This window comes from Rhamphochromis sp. 'chilingali' (genome assembly GCF_963969265.1).
Source record: "Rhamphochromis sp. 'chilingali' genome assembly, chromosome: 18".
Classification (NCBI taxonomy): Eukaryota; Metazoa; Chordata; class Actinopteri; order Cichliformes; family Cichlidae; genus Rhamphochromis; species Rhamphochromis sp. 'chilingali'.
The window spans coordinates 6,748,149-6,765,130 of record NC_137945.1 but is presented as its reverse complement, the minus strand read 5'-3'; the positions used below and the strand labels follow the sequence as shown (position 1 = coordinate 6,765,130).

General features: G+C 43.8%; 2 protein-coding genes across 3 annotated transcripts; one reads left to right on the top strand and one right to left on the bottom strand.

The window, feature by feature from the left end:
• Positions 1-222: 222 nt before the first annotated feature.
• Positions 223-3,391, bottom strand: LOC308386123 (bucky ball-like). Its single transcript, XM_080865442.1, has 7 exons — positions 3,179-3,391; positions 2,921-3,073; positions 1,372-2,826; positions 1,230-1,286; positions 825-911; positions 667-736; positions 223-504 (listed from the first exon to the last, which is right to left on the bottom strand). The coding sequence occupies exons 1-6, from the start codon at positions 3,183-3,185 to the stop codon at positions 705-707; spliced, it is 1,791 nt and encodes a 596-aa protein (XP_080721568.1). The 5' UTR covers positions 3,186-3,391; the 3' UTR covers positions 223-504; positions 667-704.
• Positions 3,392-4,211: 820 nt separating this feature from the next.
• Positions 4,212-15,368, top strand: kbtbd2 (kelch repeat and BTB (POZ) domain containing 2). 2 transcript variants are annotated; one of them, XM_080864260.1, is made up of 4 exons: positions 4,212-4,381; positions 6,952-7,509; positions 11,211-11,376; positions 11,588-15,368. In XM_080864260.1, the coding sequence occupies exons 2-4, from the start codon at positions 7,337-7,339 to the stop codon at positions 13,145-13,147; spliced, it is 1,899 nt and encodes a 632-aa protein (XP_080720386.1). In that variant the 5' UTR covers positions 4,212-4,381; positions 6,952-7,336; the 3' UTR covers positions 13,148-15,368. The 2 variants fall into 2 exon arrangements, with proteins under 2 accessions (XP_080720386.1, XP_080720385.1); XM_080864259.1 differs by having other exon boundaries at positions 4,212-4,388.
• Positions 15,369-16,982: the final 1,614 nt, after the last annotated feature.

The following is a 16,982-nucleotide window of genomic DNA, read 5'->3' as shown; positions in this document are numbered from 1 at the left end:
ATACCAGGTTGATATTAATAGTCTTCAGGACAATACCGAGAAAATCCAACAATCCCTTTTGAGAAACCTCAGAAACAGACTGAGGGGAGCAGAACATCAGCCTCGAACGGATCGGCTGATTGTAAAGTGAAAAGAGAATATTTTCCATGCCAACATAATACAGCCAGCTTTGTTTAAACTTTGTGTTTTGCATGGAGGAAACATTACTCCTGGGTAATTCGTTCCTACCTGTATTCAAAATGTTAAAAACAAAAGAGTCACCACAAAGATTAAATAATGACATTTTATTGGACTGGCCCCAAACAATGGCACACCCCCGGGTGTTACTACCTCTGTGAAATCTGTTAATCATGAATAGTGCAAGACAGTGTCACTGAGGTTTACTTCTTTTTTTTTTTTACTTTTTTCACCAAACATAAATAGGCCTCCTGTGCGGTGCATTTCACCTAGTGCTCCTAATATCTCCAAACACATCCTTGAACATTTACACCCTTTGGGGGGGACCTGAGGGGGAGAAAAAGAAAAACAAAATTAACACACTTTAATAAATTATATAATCAGTTGTCAGTCACTATAAATATATTAGACCCCCCACAGCAGCACAGAGCACTGCAACTGAGTGAAAAGTACCCCATCACATCAAGCATTTTCCTGAATTTCACCTACAGATCCACAAACTTTGTTCAAAAGTCGGTCAAGGGACATTAACATCTCGGTTCCCCTCTCACTGTAGAGCCTGAATAAACAACAGGGTAGATTCTGTTAAATATTCACACAGGAAATCTAAAACAGAAGAACTACCTACTAAAGAAAAACGCATTAACCTCTGTTCCAGTGTGGTGGCAGCTCGTCGTCGTCACGGGCCTCATCTCTGGGCCTGTGGTACATCACTTTCCACTGAGCACTTGTTTCTTTTCAACCCGTGCAAGCAGGAGACACAACAGTGAGTGAAAGTTTAGTAAAACAACATGCACACAGTAGAAATGTATGAAAACTGAAACTATGCCACAGTAAAAACACACCTTATTTAGTTAATTAGACTAAAGAGTTTATGGTTTATTTTGCATTTGCATTTTTTTTAAAATTGTATTATTTTAAAATATGACAAACACTGCTCACATCATAAGAAACAAACTATGAAAACCTAAACCACTCAGCTGATGCTGGTGAGCAGAATTTAAAACCAAGCAACAATAAAACTTGAAAGGACAACATTTCGAGTTGCACACCTTGTCTCCTCCTGGGAATCACATCGCCTTCAGTCAGATCTTCTCTGCAGAGCCTCTCTGTGAGAGACGGTTCAGAGTCACTACAATGAACAGAAAGGATCTGAAAATATCACAGAAGGAGGCGTCCTTGGCTCAGACTTACCTTGACATGTCCTACACTGCAGCTCGCCGCTGTCCATCTCGCCTGCCTCACCTTCACCTGCCTCTTGCTTGCAACCATCTCTCTCTTCGTCCTGGTCCACTGCATCCATGGGCTCTTTGTACAGGCCTCTCTTATACGAAGACTTGGCTGGATGCCTTTGTGGTAAAGGGTGAGTCTTCCTCGGTGAAGAATGCTTCCTCACAACCACCCTGATGGGCTGCTCGCACCCTCGTCCATATCTGCCCTCATCCTCCGAATCTCCAGCATCGTCCATGTACATCTTTGAGCTGTGAACTTTGCTCCTGCCCGTCCCTTTAGCGAGGCTCTTCCCACAACACGCGCACACATACCTCTTCGTACCTGGCCGCCACACTTCCTCTACATCCTCAGCAGCACGGGGAGATCCACCAATCACCTCGGTGAGCCGCCTTCCTGCGTACATGTGGTGCTGGGGAAAGAGGTCCACGTCGTCCAGATCCGTGGAGAACATTTCATCTCTGGAGGAGAGTTCATCCAGAGATGGACTAAGGACGCTCATGCGTTCGTGTTTTGGCTGCATGGACAGGTAGTTGTAGTAGTAAGGAGCAGTCGGGGAGCAGAGGTGGCCAGGTCCGGCAGATCCAGGTGTTAAAACATCATCGAACGGCAGCTTGAGGATCTGGTAGCTCCGATCAGCTTTGGCTTCATCCAAAGACACTGCTGGATGTTCCACCGTTGAGACGTGGTCTCTGTGTTTAGACTCCTGTACTGATGGCTGAATGGAGGAAATGGCGAGTGAGGCTGGAGTGGAATTACGCGGCTCCTCGGCATCACATCTGGGAACACATTGATCAGTCACTGAGACATCTGACTGGATATCCATGACTTCTTCTTTCCCAAGATGGAGGAAACCATCTACTGCCGACCGCTTGCCCTCAGGACACTCCTCATGGACAGAGGAGCTATCGAGGGGCAATTCCTCTTCCAGTCTTCCTGCCCAACATCCCTGAGCGCTCAGGGTGCCTAAGATCATTTGGCTGGACTCATCGGCTGCAGTGGATCCGCCGAAGGTCACAGTAGTGGACTCTGAATGCAACATGCGAGCCTGCTCTTCATTCTTCTTTTCTTCTTCTGGAGAAAACATTCCTGAGGACTGGGACGCAATTCCGGAGTCGAGTTCTCGTTCGGCGCCCTGCAGTTCATTGGCTCGAATTTTATCCAGGCACTCTATGAGCTTGGTTATAGCGTCGCTGGGGTCAGTTTGGGCCTCCGAGCAGGCCGTTTCCCGACGGCCATGAGGCTGTGGATGGTAGTGATGCTGCTGCTGGCGAGGTACGTCGCCCCAGACAGGAGCGTGGAAGCGAGGCTCAAACATTCGCCTGTAATCCATCGGGTAAATAGGAGCATGTGGTAAAACAAAGCCAGGGTATTGCATGTACTGGTAAGGGTGCATGCAGGGGCGGCCAAAGTTAAAAGCTGGGAGGATGGTGAGAAGATAAAGGGAATGAATGGCAATGAAGCTGCATGCACCATCTGCAGGTTTAATGCAACAGTGGATGAGTGTACATACCTCCAGGCAGACCAAAGTGACTGTATGGGTTGTTGAGCTGCCACTGTGGATAGAGGTAGCAGGGCTGAGATGGTGGCTGGACATAGAAAAAAGGTCTGGGATGGTGATTTCTCTGTTGTCCACTCCCAAATGATTGTGGCTGTTTGCTTGCATCTACAAAAATGTGTTTTAAGATCATTAACAAGCAATAAGTAAATAATCCATTATTAAATTAAAGGTTTAATCAGCATGAGATGAGATACTTAAGGCTGCCTTTACCGTCCATTTTCTTTCTCCTTCTTGCTCAGCCTGTCAGAAATAAAACCTCCAGAGGGATTAAAACAGCCACATAAACATCCCCAAGCTTCTGGAAATTAAACTCGTTCGTTTGTTTGCTTTTTTTCTCCTTCTATAGTTAAAGTTCCTCTAAACAAACAACGGTAAAGAGGCTTCCCACTCAGGTCCACATGACGCGACCATAAACCAAAGCTGAAACATCTCCGTTAATCAGTCATATAGGAAACAGCTGCAACTCCTGCAGGGCTGCCTGATTCAAGTGCAAACGGAGAAATCAGCATCGCGACCTGTAAATAAATGAATAGTTAGGATTTATTCCAGGGGGTTACAACCTAAAACGGACACACAAAATACAGAGTCGGCATCAGTAAATAAGTCAATTAAATTATGTTACGCCGGACAGTTATGTCTGAACATGCCAAATTCAGACCAACACCCGACATCGACATGACAGTTATTTTATTTTATTGTATTTTATTTTATTAGCCGAAGGGAGACATAATTAAACAAAAATCGAACAAAGTCAGTTAAGGAAAATATCGATTTTAAAAAGGGCTCAGAATAGTACAAAGAGATCATGGCTAATGAATACTAAAACTCACGAATAAATATGGTTAATATGATATCCTTTAAAAACGTCTTTTTGTTTTTGATTCTGTGTATTTATTTGCTTATTTGATTGTTTCTTTGTAGAGCCAAATCTTTGATTAAAAGCTTAATTCTAATGTCACATATAATTATTTGCCTATATATTTAGATCCGTAAGATTAATGAAAATTATATTATCTATTATTGTAAATATCAATAAAATACTAGGGTTTTATTGTTAAGTGTTAATAAATAAATGTTTTTAATAAATAAGAATGCAGGGGACTTTGCTCTTGTCGGTGGTTCTAAAATAAATGTCCATAATTGTTTTTCTCAGGTGCAGTGTCTGTCTCAGTCCTGCAGGGGTCGCTGTTTGTCTCTTCATCAGAGGACGCAGCTCGCTTGATTCCGGCGCAGGCGCAGTATCCTCTGTTGGCCTCTTGTCTTGGAGGCGCTTATGATGCGTTAAAAGGTTGTCCGCTGCTCGGACCTTCCACACAGCTACTCAGCGTCTCAGCTCGGCACGGGGAGATCACTGCACGCCTTCTGTTGATGGGAAGAAATCCCGTGACGGTTTAGAGTGTGGATCCTGCTAAGGTTTACAGTAAGCTAAATTTTTGTTGTTTTTTAGGCGTTCTGCGCGAGAAGTGGCTCAGCTTATTTAGCTCTTTTAGCAGCTAGCCTAGCAGTTTGTGTGCGTGTTAGCAACATGACCACTCTCGTTAGCTACTGCTATAACGCCCTTTTTTCATAGCAGCTTCTTTGCTGAGTTGATGATATTATATCCGTGATTTTCTAACTATAACTGCCGGCTCATCCTTCTCGCTAGCTAACTGGTAAGGTACACCGGAACTACGAAGCTAATGGGGAAGCTATAGTTGCTAACTTGCCGCGGGTGACTACTTGAGCCAGTGATATAACGTTACATAGAGGCTAGATGTCTAGCTATCGTAATCAACAGATGGGGGACCACCTCTGTGGAGGTACACGTAAGAAACATAGCCCCGTGTTGTTTGCCAACTTCAACATCTGGCTAACGGCTCCATGTTTTAGACAGCACCGGGGTTTGTTTTGGACGTGGTGGAACGTGCTAACGAAGCTAGCAGTCCAGTTTCAGTGTGGTCCGAAAAATGTTTGGCCGGACTGAAAAAATATCTCAGTATTTATCTGCAGGATAACCTGTTAGCAGGCTGTGAGGCTGACTGCGTCCTCGGTGGCTGGCTGGCTGCGTAAAAAGCACGTTTTCCAAGGTGTTGCGTGCAGATTGGGCCCGCATTAAGTGGAAGAAACCCTGTAGACGCATAAATGTGGATGGAGTTGTATCAATCTTGACAGTTGACAGCTGTTAATATAGATAGATAGATGATCTTAGATTCTGCATCAGCAGAGTGTTTTTCCGCGGTGTGTGGAACGTGCTAGTAAATTGCACCGATGCATAACCCCGAATCCGTTAGCCTGCAGACTGATGTAACATATGTTAGGTAAAGATTATTAGCGGGGGTTTTTTTCTTTTCTTAATAACATCACCTTTGCGGCTTATACTCCAAGGTAGATTTTCATAGACCTGGGTGAGGTTGAGGTTCAAGACAGGTGACTAATTGGAGCTGGAAAACCCCTGCTTCAGTGTGGCTTAGTAAGGCTTTTTTAAATTTTTTCTGGCAAAATGTGGTGACCCATCTTCCTTGCTTCTTGGCACTGCTACTGGTGATGTAACTGCATATAGAACTTTTTTTCTTTTTTTAAAAACATTGTTATTTCCTGAGGATTTTCACTCATTTTTTGTTTAATTGACAGCTGTGAACAAAGGTGAAATGAGATCAGATCAGGCAAAATGGTTTGGTGATTGAGAGTGCTTTAAAATCCAGAAACTCTTTAAGGTATTAGGTAGAGTTAGGATCTGGTGACTGGTGAAGACTTTAACGCACTCACCTAACTATTCGGTGACCCCTGAGGTCTGTACCGTAAACCAGTTGATCTTATCCAGATAACATCAGAGTTAAACTTGGGTTTCCTGTGAAGGTGGTTTACTTTAGGATTGTGTTATGACAGGGCGTTTGGTGTAAAAACTGTGCTACATAAAAGTTAGGAGCCTGTGGTAACCCCTTGCACCAATGGAGAAGCCATGCTGTACACCAGCAAACAACAAAACATGTCTTTTGTGACTGCTACACCTGGAGTTACAAAGGGACTATTAAAAATGGACACATTGTAGCCTTTCAATAACAATTTTACAAAAAACTGTGAATCCATGTAATTCAAATGCTGTCTTGTTTCTTAGAAGGGTTTTGGGTAGTTTCTAGCCAGGCTGTTTTCTGGCTTTTTCCTACTCTTACCAGTTCCAGCGCGATACAGGTGCTTGGCTTTGGGCATTTGTCGATGTTGAGTAGCAATTCCATACCAGTGTTAAATTAAATTGAGTGACTGGGAATCTTTTTGTAAGCTAATATCAGACTCGGTTCAATTGCACTCTCTCTAGTTTTGTAATATAACATTTCTATCCAGCCCAATCTTTTGAGTCAGACCAATATTCAATACAAATATTAGATCCATGCATCTCTTGTTGTTTCATCGTCTAAGTCACTAAGCAGTGATTGCATATTTTTGTGAATTTTGGGGTGTAATTATTTACCATCTTCACCATCATCATGTCATGTCACCAAATCACTTCATACAACAGAATTTAGTGTGGGAAACAGTGCCTTTGCACAAAAAATAAAAAACCATTACAGATTTTGAAACGTATATGTTTCTCGGGTAGCGAATCGGGTGGGGATATTTTCCAGTGTTAACCTTTCCCACCCAGCAGGAAATGGTGTGCTTCAACTGATAATACTCTTTAGTGTGAGATCACACAGACTGCGCAGGTTAAAGACAAACTAATGTCAGCGTTATTTGCGCTCTCACTGAAGAGCTCCTCAGAATTCAAGGCTGCAGTGCATGTGGGAAAACGGCTGTACTCGCTGACCAGCTGCCAGTGCAGTTTCTGGACGAGAGGGTGAAGTGAGTGCTAAGACTCTGACAGGAAATGCAATTTTTCAGGGTGTTCAATGCTCAGACAACCTAAAGAAAATCAGAGGAATGTAAAGAGTTTGTAGATTTCTTATTTTTCCTCTACTGCCGGTTTCTCTGCATGTGAGACTCACGCTTCCTTTTTTCTTTTTTTACAGACAAGCACTGATGTAGCAGCTCGCTCTCTCTCTACCTCCACTCCCCAGTGCCTCACTGCATGACCTCAGACAACAAATAGGAAGCCCACAAGGGGGAAACAGCCCGTTCCTCAACCCGGACCCCCTTCCTCTGGATGCCTCGTGGTGATGCTCAGCTTTTGGCACATCTCTAGCAGAAGGAGCAACAGATATTTTTCGACATAGGTGTTGTACGCCTCCACTTGGGCTTGGGGAGTCATTAAAGAGTTGGCCCCTGCCCACTCCCCCTTCCCCATTTATCCTCTTGAATCTTTAAGATTGTAACTTTTTCTCCTGGTTGGCTGGAGTCCGGTTCTGCCGGCTGCGTTACTTTTCAAAACTGGGGCGGGATTCATGGGATGCGACCATGTCGGATCTCAGTGAGCGAAGGCCGGTCAACACGGACTACGCTGTCTCCCTGCTGGAGCAGCTCAAGTTCTTCTATGAACAGAAGTTACTGACTGACGTTGTGCTGCTGGTGGAGGACACGGAGTTCCCGTGTCACAAGATGGTCCTGGCCACGTGTAGCTCCTATTTCAGGTGAGTGCGCCTCACGGGGATGGAATAACTCGCGTTGTGCGCGTCTGCTTTTAACAGCCTCGGGCTGCTTGTGACTCTAAATGCGAAGAGATGTATGCATGCTGTCTTTATGTAGCCTGGTGAGGTCTGTGGGTGCTCACCTCCCTCAGTTTTAATGAATAATGCATCTTGTAGTAGAGCAAGTGTTACCTGCTCTATACAAAACAAGTGGATGGGGTTACTTGAGTGCTGGAATGTCCTCTACACCAGTTGAGGGTTTGACATAAATAACCAGGAAAAATGTTTGTCAAGCAAGCACAAGCTGAAGGAAGTCAAATTCCTTGTTTGTGTGAATGAACTTGGCCAAAAAAAAGATGATTCTGATTAACGAAAGTGTGGTAATTAAAATGAAGAGGCTCATCGTGGTGGTATTAAAAATATGAAGGAAGCCATGTTTTTGAGACACCGTCTTATTAAAATGCATGCTGTCATCAGGACTAGACAGCATGCATTTTAAAAATAGGTGAGTATTAACTGTAAAATGCATTTTAGTGTCCGCCTGTTCGACAGAAGTAGTCTGTTTTATCAACAAAAACGTTTTTTGTTTTTTGGGCAGCAGTTTCTGATTAAAGCCTTCACCAGGAAGACAGGTGTAAAAGATGGTCTGCTTGAGCCCAAACTAAGGGACTGAACTGCTCTGGTCTGCACTATGTACCACGGCCGAGCTAAAAGGGAAGGAGCCAACATGTAGCCCGGGACAGACACAGATGGAGGCAGAGAGTTGATGCTGATGTAAAGATGATGTAGCTGTCAGCAGAGATGGAGACAATCTAGACACTTTCTAGAGTTGACAGTAGTAGTGCTCATGACTGTATTTAAAGTCAAACATTGGAAGGTTAAAGTTTGCAAGACCCCATAAATCAAACCACCTGCTCAGCTAACTCAAACATTAGGAGATGCATGTCTTCAATTTCTCACACGGTGACAAACCTGCAGAAGTAAGAACGGATTAAAATAAAGCTGCAAGCAGTGATGATTGTCGCGGCGTATCCAGCAAGTATGTGGATGTCTTTAGCCATGGATTCTACTTGGATGTTGGACAAACAAAACTTGCTAGGTGGTTTTGGATACCCCCTCATTATGTGTTTAACCTGCAGTGGAAGTGTTATGTGCATGTTTATCACGTTGTCCAGATTTCCTATTGCTACTAGGAATCGCAGTAACTGAGAATTATTACTGGCACATACATGGCTGTTATCACACGTAGTGCCTGTAGTGATCAAAATTGTTTGATTTGATAAATCATTTCCTGCTTTTTCTTCTTCTCTTGTCATTTTTCAAATCAACTGGAAGAGAATGAATTTAAAGAGAAACTCCACCGTGAACCAGGGTTTGAGTGGTGAATTTTTAGAGGAGTGTTGGCCATTTACAGAAGTTGCATCAATAACTCTACATGGATTCGGTGCAGAAATAGAAATTGAGCTTTTGCCTGATTGTTGATGTTAAGCTAAGTTCAGTGATAAGGTAGGTAGATGCTGGTTTTGAACCTGCTTTGTGGTACGGGCACTGAAATATTTATGCATGGGGGGAAAAAATGAAGCAAACATATCAATCAAAGCCCCCCGAGACCTCATTTGTCCACACCACATTGCATGATAAAGAGTGTGCAGTGTAGTGAATAAGATTCTGTGCATGATGGGAGCTCCTGCAGCATTTGAACACACCATCTACCTCCTTCCTGTCTCATTGCATGCACTCCAAGAAAAACCTCCCATCAATTCAGACCTCTCACAACCGTTTCCCATGCAGTCGTTATCTGGTGTGAACATGGGAAATGTTTCCCCTTCGGGGTGTAGAGGTGTCGCAGCACTTTCTCTTTAAAGTGGAGCCTATTCCTCCTCTTTCTCTCCACGCATGCCTCTCTTCAAGGAATGGAGGGCGTCTGTGCAGAGCGCTTGTGTTTATAGGGGGAAAGTCTGGTCACGTAGGTCCTGGTGAAAGATGGAGAGCAAAAAGTGGGGAAACAAGGGAGGTGGAGGTGTGCAGGGGTATGCCTGCAGGATTGCGTAATACAGGCTGGGAGGTTTGGTCGCTGTTGTGATCAGCACACAGACACACAGCCCCCAAAAGCCAGTGTTCAGGTGGGCAGAGCAGTTCTTTCTTTTTCATACAGTGATTGCTTTGAAAAATAAAAATTAGAGCAGCATGTTGTAGTCAGCTGTTTATCACCCTTGAACAACATTCAACAGTGCTCACCACAATGTCAAAAAGCTGATATATTCAAGCACAAAGGGCTTCAAATCCTCCAACCAGTGACTGCGAATTATCTTCCGGATGTTTTTTAGAGCAGGGGATTCTCTGGATTTTAAGTGGGCATAAGGAAATGAAGTGTTAGTGCTTTCGGCCTCCCCAAAATAGTAGTTGTGCAGTAATACACGGTGCCTCTGAACACTCTGTATCTAGCACAGAATCCAAATAAATGTAAATTACCATCTCAAGCCACTAACTGTTTCTCAGATTTGTAAATCTGAATGAACTGATGCAGTAAAGAGGCTCTGATTCGCGCCAGCTGCTGATGAATGACAACATGGCAGCGTGGGCATCCCACCGAGGCTGCTGATGCAATGTGGGGGTTGGAGACTACCAGCCAGGTGCTGGGTGTTGCTTGTCGCCTTTTGTCATCTGGTATTAGTGAAACAAGCTTATTAGTGTTCAACAAGACAGCAGTAACATCTGTTCCAGGTAAATCGGTGATGCTGCAGTGTTTACCACAGATTATGAACTCCAATACAAAGAGTTGGAGCTGTTTTGTCAAAGGTACTTGGTGAAAATAACTTAAGCTGGTCTGCTCTTCAGCCTTGGTGACTTCATGTAAAAATAGATGAAGTAGGTTGGAGTGATACTCCAGAGCAGAGGCAGCCCAAGGTGATGAAGTTGGAGGAAACTCAGCTGACCTGAAATTCTATCATTGGTGTTCTTGTAGGTCACGGTATCTTTAATGTGACTTTTGGATAAGTTGGTCTTCATATAATTTTATAATATAAAGATGCATGACATAACACAACCAGTTGTTAGTTACTGTTACCCAGCATGCATGTGCCGTTACTGGTGTAAGAAATGGTTTGTTTCACCGATTTTTGTGTCTCAGGATGTTTGCCCCGTTAAACAGGATCAGTTTTGGATTAATAATTGTTTTCATATTAATGACTCACGATTAGAACCTGACAGATGGATAAAGAATTGTCAGTCCTGTGTTTCAGTCAGACATAATTTGAACAGAAATGTTAAAAGGAGGTGACAAACTTACTTTAAAGTGAAGCCTTTGTGTGGGAAATGCTGAACTTAGTTTGGAAATTTTATACAGATATTAAGAAGTCAGTAAACGGGTGTCATATTAGTATGTTAGATAACTGGCAGCTATAATGCCAGAGTTACCTGTAGAAAGAGAGGAAAGTACAAACTGGATAAAGCAGGCTCCTCTCCATCAGAGCTCATTGTATCTGTTATCTTGCTCTGAGTTATGATTAAGATGGTGTGGAAAATGTTTTCTGTTCATATTATTTATTTATTTTTTAAATTGGGTGATGCATATGATTAAAATTTCATATCTTCATGAACACCAGTGAACTTCAGTTGACATGAGATCTCGCTGTTTCACTTCCTCTTACATCGGCTGCTGCGTTGACTGTCGTCTCACTGTTGTTCTGGTCTTTCACTCGCAGGGCAATGTTCATGAGCGGCCTCAGCGAGAGCACGCAAACCCACGTCCACTTGAGGAACGTGGACGCGGCCACCCTGCAGATCATCATCACGTACGCCTATACGGGCAACCTGGCCATCAGCGACAGCACAGTAGAGCCACTCTACGAGACCGCCTGCTTCCTGCAGGTCAGTGCAGTGAAGGACAAAGAAAAGGAACAACCTGTGCTATTTCTCTGTGCCAAAGAGCTCTGTTGTTGATCTGAATTTGTATCAATCCGCCACTGAAAGTAGTGCTCTGGTAGTGGCCTCGATAAATTCTATCCTTATTTTGTATCTTTAAAGATAAGAATATGAAGAAGACTAAAACTAAAGACACATCCTTTATTCTCCTATTTAGGTTGAGGATGTCTTGCTGCAGTGCAGAGACTACCTGGTGAAGAAGATCAACGCTGAGAATTGCGTCCGCATGCTGAGCATCGGTGACCTCTACAGCTGTAGTGAGCTGAAGCAGAGCGCCAAGCGCATGGTGGAGCACAAGTTCCCCAAAGTGTACCGACAGGAGACCTTCCTCCAGCTGTCCCACGAGCTGCTCATAGACATCCTGAGCAGTGACAACCTCAACGTCGAAAAAGAGGAGACTGTGCGCGAGGCTGCTATGCTGTGGTTGGAGTATAATATGGAGGCACGATCACAGCACCTGTCCTCGGTTCTGAGTCAGATTCGCATAGATGCACTGTCTGAGGTGACCCAGCGCGCCTGGTTCCAGGGTCTGCCGCCTAACGACAAGTCTGTGGTGGTTCAGGGCCTCTACAAATCCATGCCCAAGTTCTTCAAGCCACGGTTAGGCATGACTAAGGAGGAGATGCTGATCTTCATGGAGGCCATGTCAGAAACCCACAGTGACGGTTATGTATTTTCTTCGAACGTGCCTACTACAGTAGTGTGTTACAGCCCACAGGCGGAGAAGGTGTACAAGCTGTGCAATCCCCCGGGAGACCTGCAGAAGGTGGGCACGCTTGTGACTCCTGATAATGACGTGTTCATCGCTGGTGGGCAGATCCCTCTCAAAAACTCAATCTCCAACCATGGCAAGAGTGGCAAGTTACAGGCGGTGTTCCGCTCAGTCGATAGTTTCTTCTGGTTTGATGCCCAGCAGAACTCCTGGGTGCCCAAAACCCCCATGCTGTGTGCTCGAATCAAACCCACGCTGGTCTACTGCGACGGCTTCATCTATGCAATCGGAGGGGATAATGTCGGAGGAGAGCTGAATAAACGCACAGTGGAGCGCTACGACTGCGAGAAGGACGAGTGGACCATGATGAGCCCCCTACCCTTCGCCTGGAACTGGAGCACCTCGGTGGTGGCGCATAACTGCATATACGTCATGACCCACGATTTGATGTACTGCTACCTGCCACGAGCCGACACCTGGATGGAGATGGCCATGCGCAAGACGAGCCGCTGTTTTGCATCTGCAGCCGCCTTCGGCGACCTCATCTTCTACATCGGCGGGCTCCACGTTGTCAGCAACTCCGGCATCCGTCTGCCAACGAGCACCATTGACGGCTCCTCAGTTACTGTGGAGATTTATGATGTCAAGAAGAATGAGTGGCGTCTGGCGGCGAATATCCCTGCCAAGCGCTACTCCGACCCGTGCGTGCGGGCCGTGGTGCTGCTCAACTCGCTCTGCATTTTCATGCGTGAAACCCACATGAACGAGCGTGCCAAGTATGCCATCTATCAGTATGACGTGGAGCTCGACCGTTGGTTCCTGCGGCAGCCCGTGTCGGAACGTGTGCTCTGGGATCTAGGCAAGGACTTCCGCTGTGCGGTGGGGAAGCTGTATCCCTCCTGTTTGGAGGAATCCCCCTGGAAACCCCCAACATACCTCTTCTCCCCCGATGGCGCAGAGGAGTTCGAGGTGGACGGTGAGCTGGTGGCCCTCCCTAACGTATAGCTCATAAGCACCCCTCCCCTATCTCTCCGTCTAAAGCAGACTATATTACCAAGGAATAAACAATAAGGGGAGGGGGCTCATTGGAACTCTAGAAAACAAAAGGGTTTGACTTTCTGTATTGTAGAGGGAGCTCTGGACTTCAGAGGCTGTTGCTGATGAGCAGCCCAAAACAAGTTTGGAGCAACAACAAAAAACGCCCCCTCAAAATTACTAGTAATCTTAAAAAAATGTTTTCCCCGTGTTCATTGGTTTCTTATTTTTCTTTTTTTGCCAGTGAAATGTGTTTAGATTTTCCTACATTTGTCATACTGTTCCAACTAGAGCCCGACCGATATCAGCTGGTGCCCAATTGGCACGTGTCTTGTCCGATATTTTTCTACGAACGTAACACAAAAAACAAAGTTTGAGGTCATTCAGGCGTCCAAGCAACTCAGACTCCAGTGTTTCCTGCAGATTTCGTTTCTGTTTGTGGTGGTCACATTCTGAAATGAGTAAAATAAATATTACTGTTTTATAAGGTGCTCCTCTGCAGTTTTCAATTGCTGTGGTCTCTGTGATAAATAACAGTGCAATATATTCAGCTGCCTCTCCGGTGAGTCTCTCATCACTCGGTTTGGACAGCTGCTGACCAGTGCCAGCAGCTGTCCAAATCTACCACAGGGGGAAAGGCTGGAGAGGCAAGGACCACCACAACAGTGAGCCAGCCAGTAGGGAAACATGAGGTGGGAAGGGAGTGGGCTTTGAAAATAAGAGCGTTTAAATTTATGGAAGTTTTTTGCCCATGTCTGCATGAGAAACACTGGACTCATGGTTTACATTCACTCAGCACTGTCAGCAGCACATGTAGCAGAGTAGGAATCACAGCTTTGAAACGTGGTCAGGCAATCGGCGATCTGCCTCCAAAAGTAATTTTAACCATGATAAATAATGAGAACAATCTGAAATGCTCCAGGTTTGTATTTCCACCGATCAGCCACAACGTTAAAGCTGATCTTTTATTTATTTTTCGTTCCAATGATGGTTATTTCAAGCCACTGTACACACTGATATTCACTGGGAACTATTCAGTATTATATCACTGTTCATAACAGTTGTAACACAGTTTGTTTTGTTTCAGTTTCACTTGGCAAAGTTTGCTCTGCACCTCAGTTCCGTTTACTCTTTGGAGGTTTCTGGTCGTTTCAAGGCACGATGCACTCTTATATTCACTGGGAATTACTCAACAGTTGTGGCACAGTTTGTTAGTTTCACCTGGCGGAGTTTGTGTCAAATCTCATTTTCGTTTACGTTGACAGCCGTTAAGTCACCGCTGGCTTTTCGTGCTTCGTTGTGTGCAGCAGCCTCTAGGTCCATTACTGCCACTCACTGGTAGGAGACACGCATCACATCACTTTAGCTTTGGTGTTATAACTTATCCTAAAATCATGATCATAGTTCTCTTTGCAGTACAATGCAGTGGTGTCAAAGCTGTTTGATCTTCAGGCAGGTGGTTCTAATATTGTGTGTGTGTGTGTGTGTGTGTGTGTGTGTGTGTGTGTGTGTGTGTGTGTGTGTGTGTGTGTGTGTACACCAATATACAGAATTTTTAATTTAAAAAAAAAAGAAAAAAAAGAGCATCCACACCAAAAGATCCAGCGTCGTTCAGGCTCTAGTTCCTACAATATGATAATCTAAACGTCAGCAGATGATGATGAGGATAATGATGCACTTGTAAATCTACTCAAATGTCAATGGCAACTGTACCAAAATTACCCCCCAAAGCCCCTTATTAGATTGTTGCTTCCCCCTCTCTCCGCTCCTGTTCTTTCTCCCCCCCCTCTTCTCTCATTACTGATGAAGGAATACTCTGCAGAAAATCTGGCTTTACAGCATGAGAACCTCAGTTTGATCCACTTTAACATTTTTCTTTTGCTCTGTGCAAAAGAAGCTGATTTCAGACGTTAAGTTAACATAGTTAAAGTCAGTCAAAAGTGAGTGTAGAGTGCAAAAGTGTAGAAAAGCAGCAGTTCTCCCCATTTGATTCTTAAAACAGAAAATGTTTGACTCTTAATTTTAAAAAAGAGTTGTATTAGATTTTAACTGCGTCATTCTCTGCTTTCAGCTTTTATAAGATTTGCTGCTTTTCTTTAACTTTTTTTGCAGAGGTAATGAAATAGTTTCTAATCTAAGAGTTTAAGCTTACATCTTCAAATTTCAGTAACACTGGTTTACTTTTTTATTTTTTTTTCCTCTCTCTTGCAGTCACAAAGCAGGTGAAGTTTAATTTCCAGCAGAGTTTTCCTTTTTCAAAAAACAGGATCACTTATTTCCTCAAAAGGCCTGCAGACGAGGGAAGCAGAGGCTGCGGTTTTTGGGAAAGGCCAGAGAGGCTGTTTTTAAAAGCGAGAGAGAGGGTGACTGCAGGTTCAGCCACCCGTCGCCTCTCCTCCCTCACCTCTCTGTCCTCTGCCCTCACGCCGCCGCTGCCTGTTCCTCGAGTTGGTTTGCACACCGGTCTTCCACACAGCCAGCAGTCAACGCCTCACTCGATCTGCCGTGACATGATCGTGACACTTTGTTTTTCTCCAACACACAACTCCATTCACAGTACAAACAGGTTTCTGGCTCATCATCTTTTTAAGTTTTTGTTTCTTATTTCCAAGCTGCTGAAATATATATAAAATGTATAATAGAATATCTATTTTTCATATGTTTAAAAGAAAACTGTTCTAGTGTGGGGAAATAACCAGGTCTATTTTGTATTAGGTTTTTTTTTTTTCTTTTAAATTAATATCAGACTTTACTGTAGTGTGATTGTGGGGGTTTTTTTTTTTTTTTTTTTTTTTTTTTTCTTTTCCCCTATTGAATTACATTTTCCGAAGTGAATATCGAGGAATCTTGCTGCTGATTGGTTGTGAGAGGAGCGGGCTAGCCTTGGGATTTTTTGCTAAGGAAACTGTCCCGCCAACCACTAGCAGAAGTGGAGAGGGGCGGGGTTAGAGGAGGGAAGGGGTCTTCCTCCTTTTTTTTTTTTTTTTTTTTTTTTTTTTTTTTTCTTTTTTTTCTTTTTTTTTTTAAAAAACATGAGCACAGGTGCTTCATGACGAACCTTACTAGCATGTTTGGCTGCATCATATTCCTTTGGCACTGTATTTTGAATGAACGTTAATTTATTAAAAAACATACCAAAAACGTTCCTGAAAGTAGACTCCCTGTTTGTTTGTTTTTGTTATACAATTTTTGAAAAATAGGTGCTAGATGAAGAAATGCAAAAATAATGCACGTTTTTGAAATTATTTGCTGTGGGGTTTCGGCACCTTGAAACAATGAGCTATTCAATGTAAAATAATGCAAAATGCTGTCAAGCAAGTTTATCTTTCATGCCTGGCATTGCTGAAATACTTTTTCAAGAAGTCAAAGTGTCTTGCTTACACCCCTACATACTGTTTATTCTGGTTCATGTGACAGACGTTAGTGAAGTTGCAGTTGCTGCTAAATACAGAAACTGAGCGAGCAAATACAGAATTGCTGCCTAGGAAATAGCAGGGCATTTTACATCCAAAGGTACAGCTCTATGTGGAGAATAAAAATTTACTTTTTTTATTTATTGTTTTTTCTTAGCGATAGAAAAAGACGTGTAGGGGTGGACAGGAGAAAAACAAGCCAGTGCTGTTTGGAGCTGTACATGTGGAACTTCCTTTAAAACAAATGCTAAACAGCTGAGTGGAGGTCAAACTGTAAACTTTACAGTAATGGATGGTGGTTTGATGGATGTAATCAAATTCTCCACACAACTGTGTAGCATTTGTTTTGAAGGATGTTCCACACCTACAGCTCCAAAAGGTAGAATTGATCA

Coding starts and splice junctions, on each gene's coding strand:
- LOC308386123 (XM_080865442.1), bottom strand. Junction 2,827..2,920: donor TCACTTTGGTCTGCCTGGAG/GTATGTACACTC, acceptor CCATCCTCCCAG/CTTTTAACTTTGGCCGCCCC. Junction 912..1,229: donor GATTCCCAGGAGGAGACAAG/GTGTGCAACTCG, acceptor CGGGTTGAAAAG/AAACAAGTGCTCAGTGGAAA.
- kbtbd2 (XM_080864260.1), top strand. CDS start 7,337: ATGTCGGATCTCAGTGAGCGAAGGCCGGTCAACACGGACTACGCTGTC. Junction 7,510..11,210: donor ACGTGTAGCTCCTATTTCAG/GTGAGTGCGCCT, acceptor TTTCACTCGCAG/GGCAATGTTCATGAGCGGCC. Junction 11,377..11,587: donor AGACCGCCTGCTTCCTGCAG/GTCAGTGCAGTG, acceptor TCTCCTATTTAG/GTTGAGGATGTCTTGCTGCA.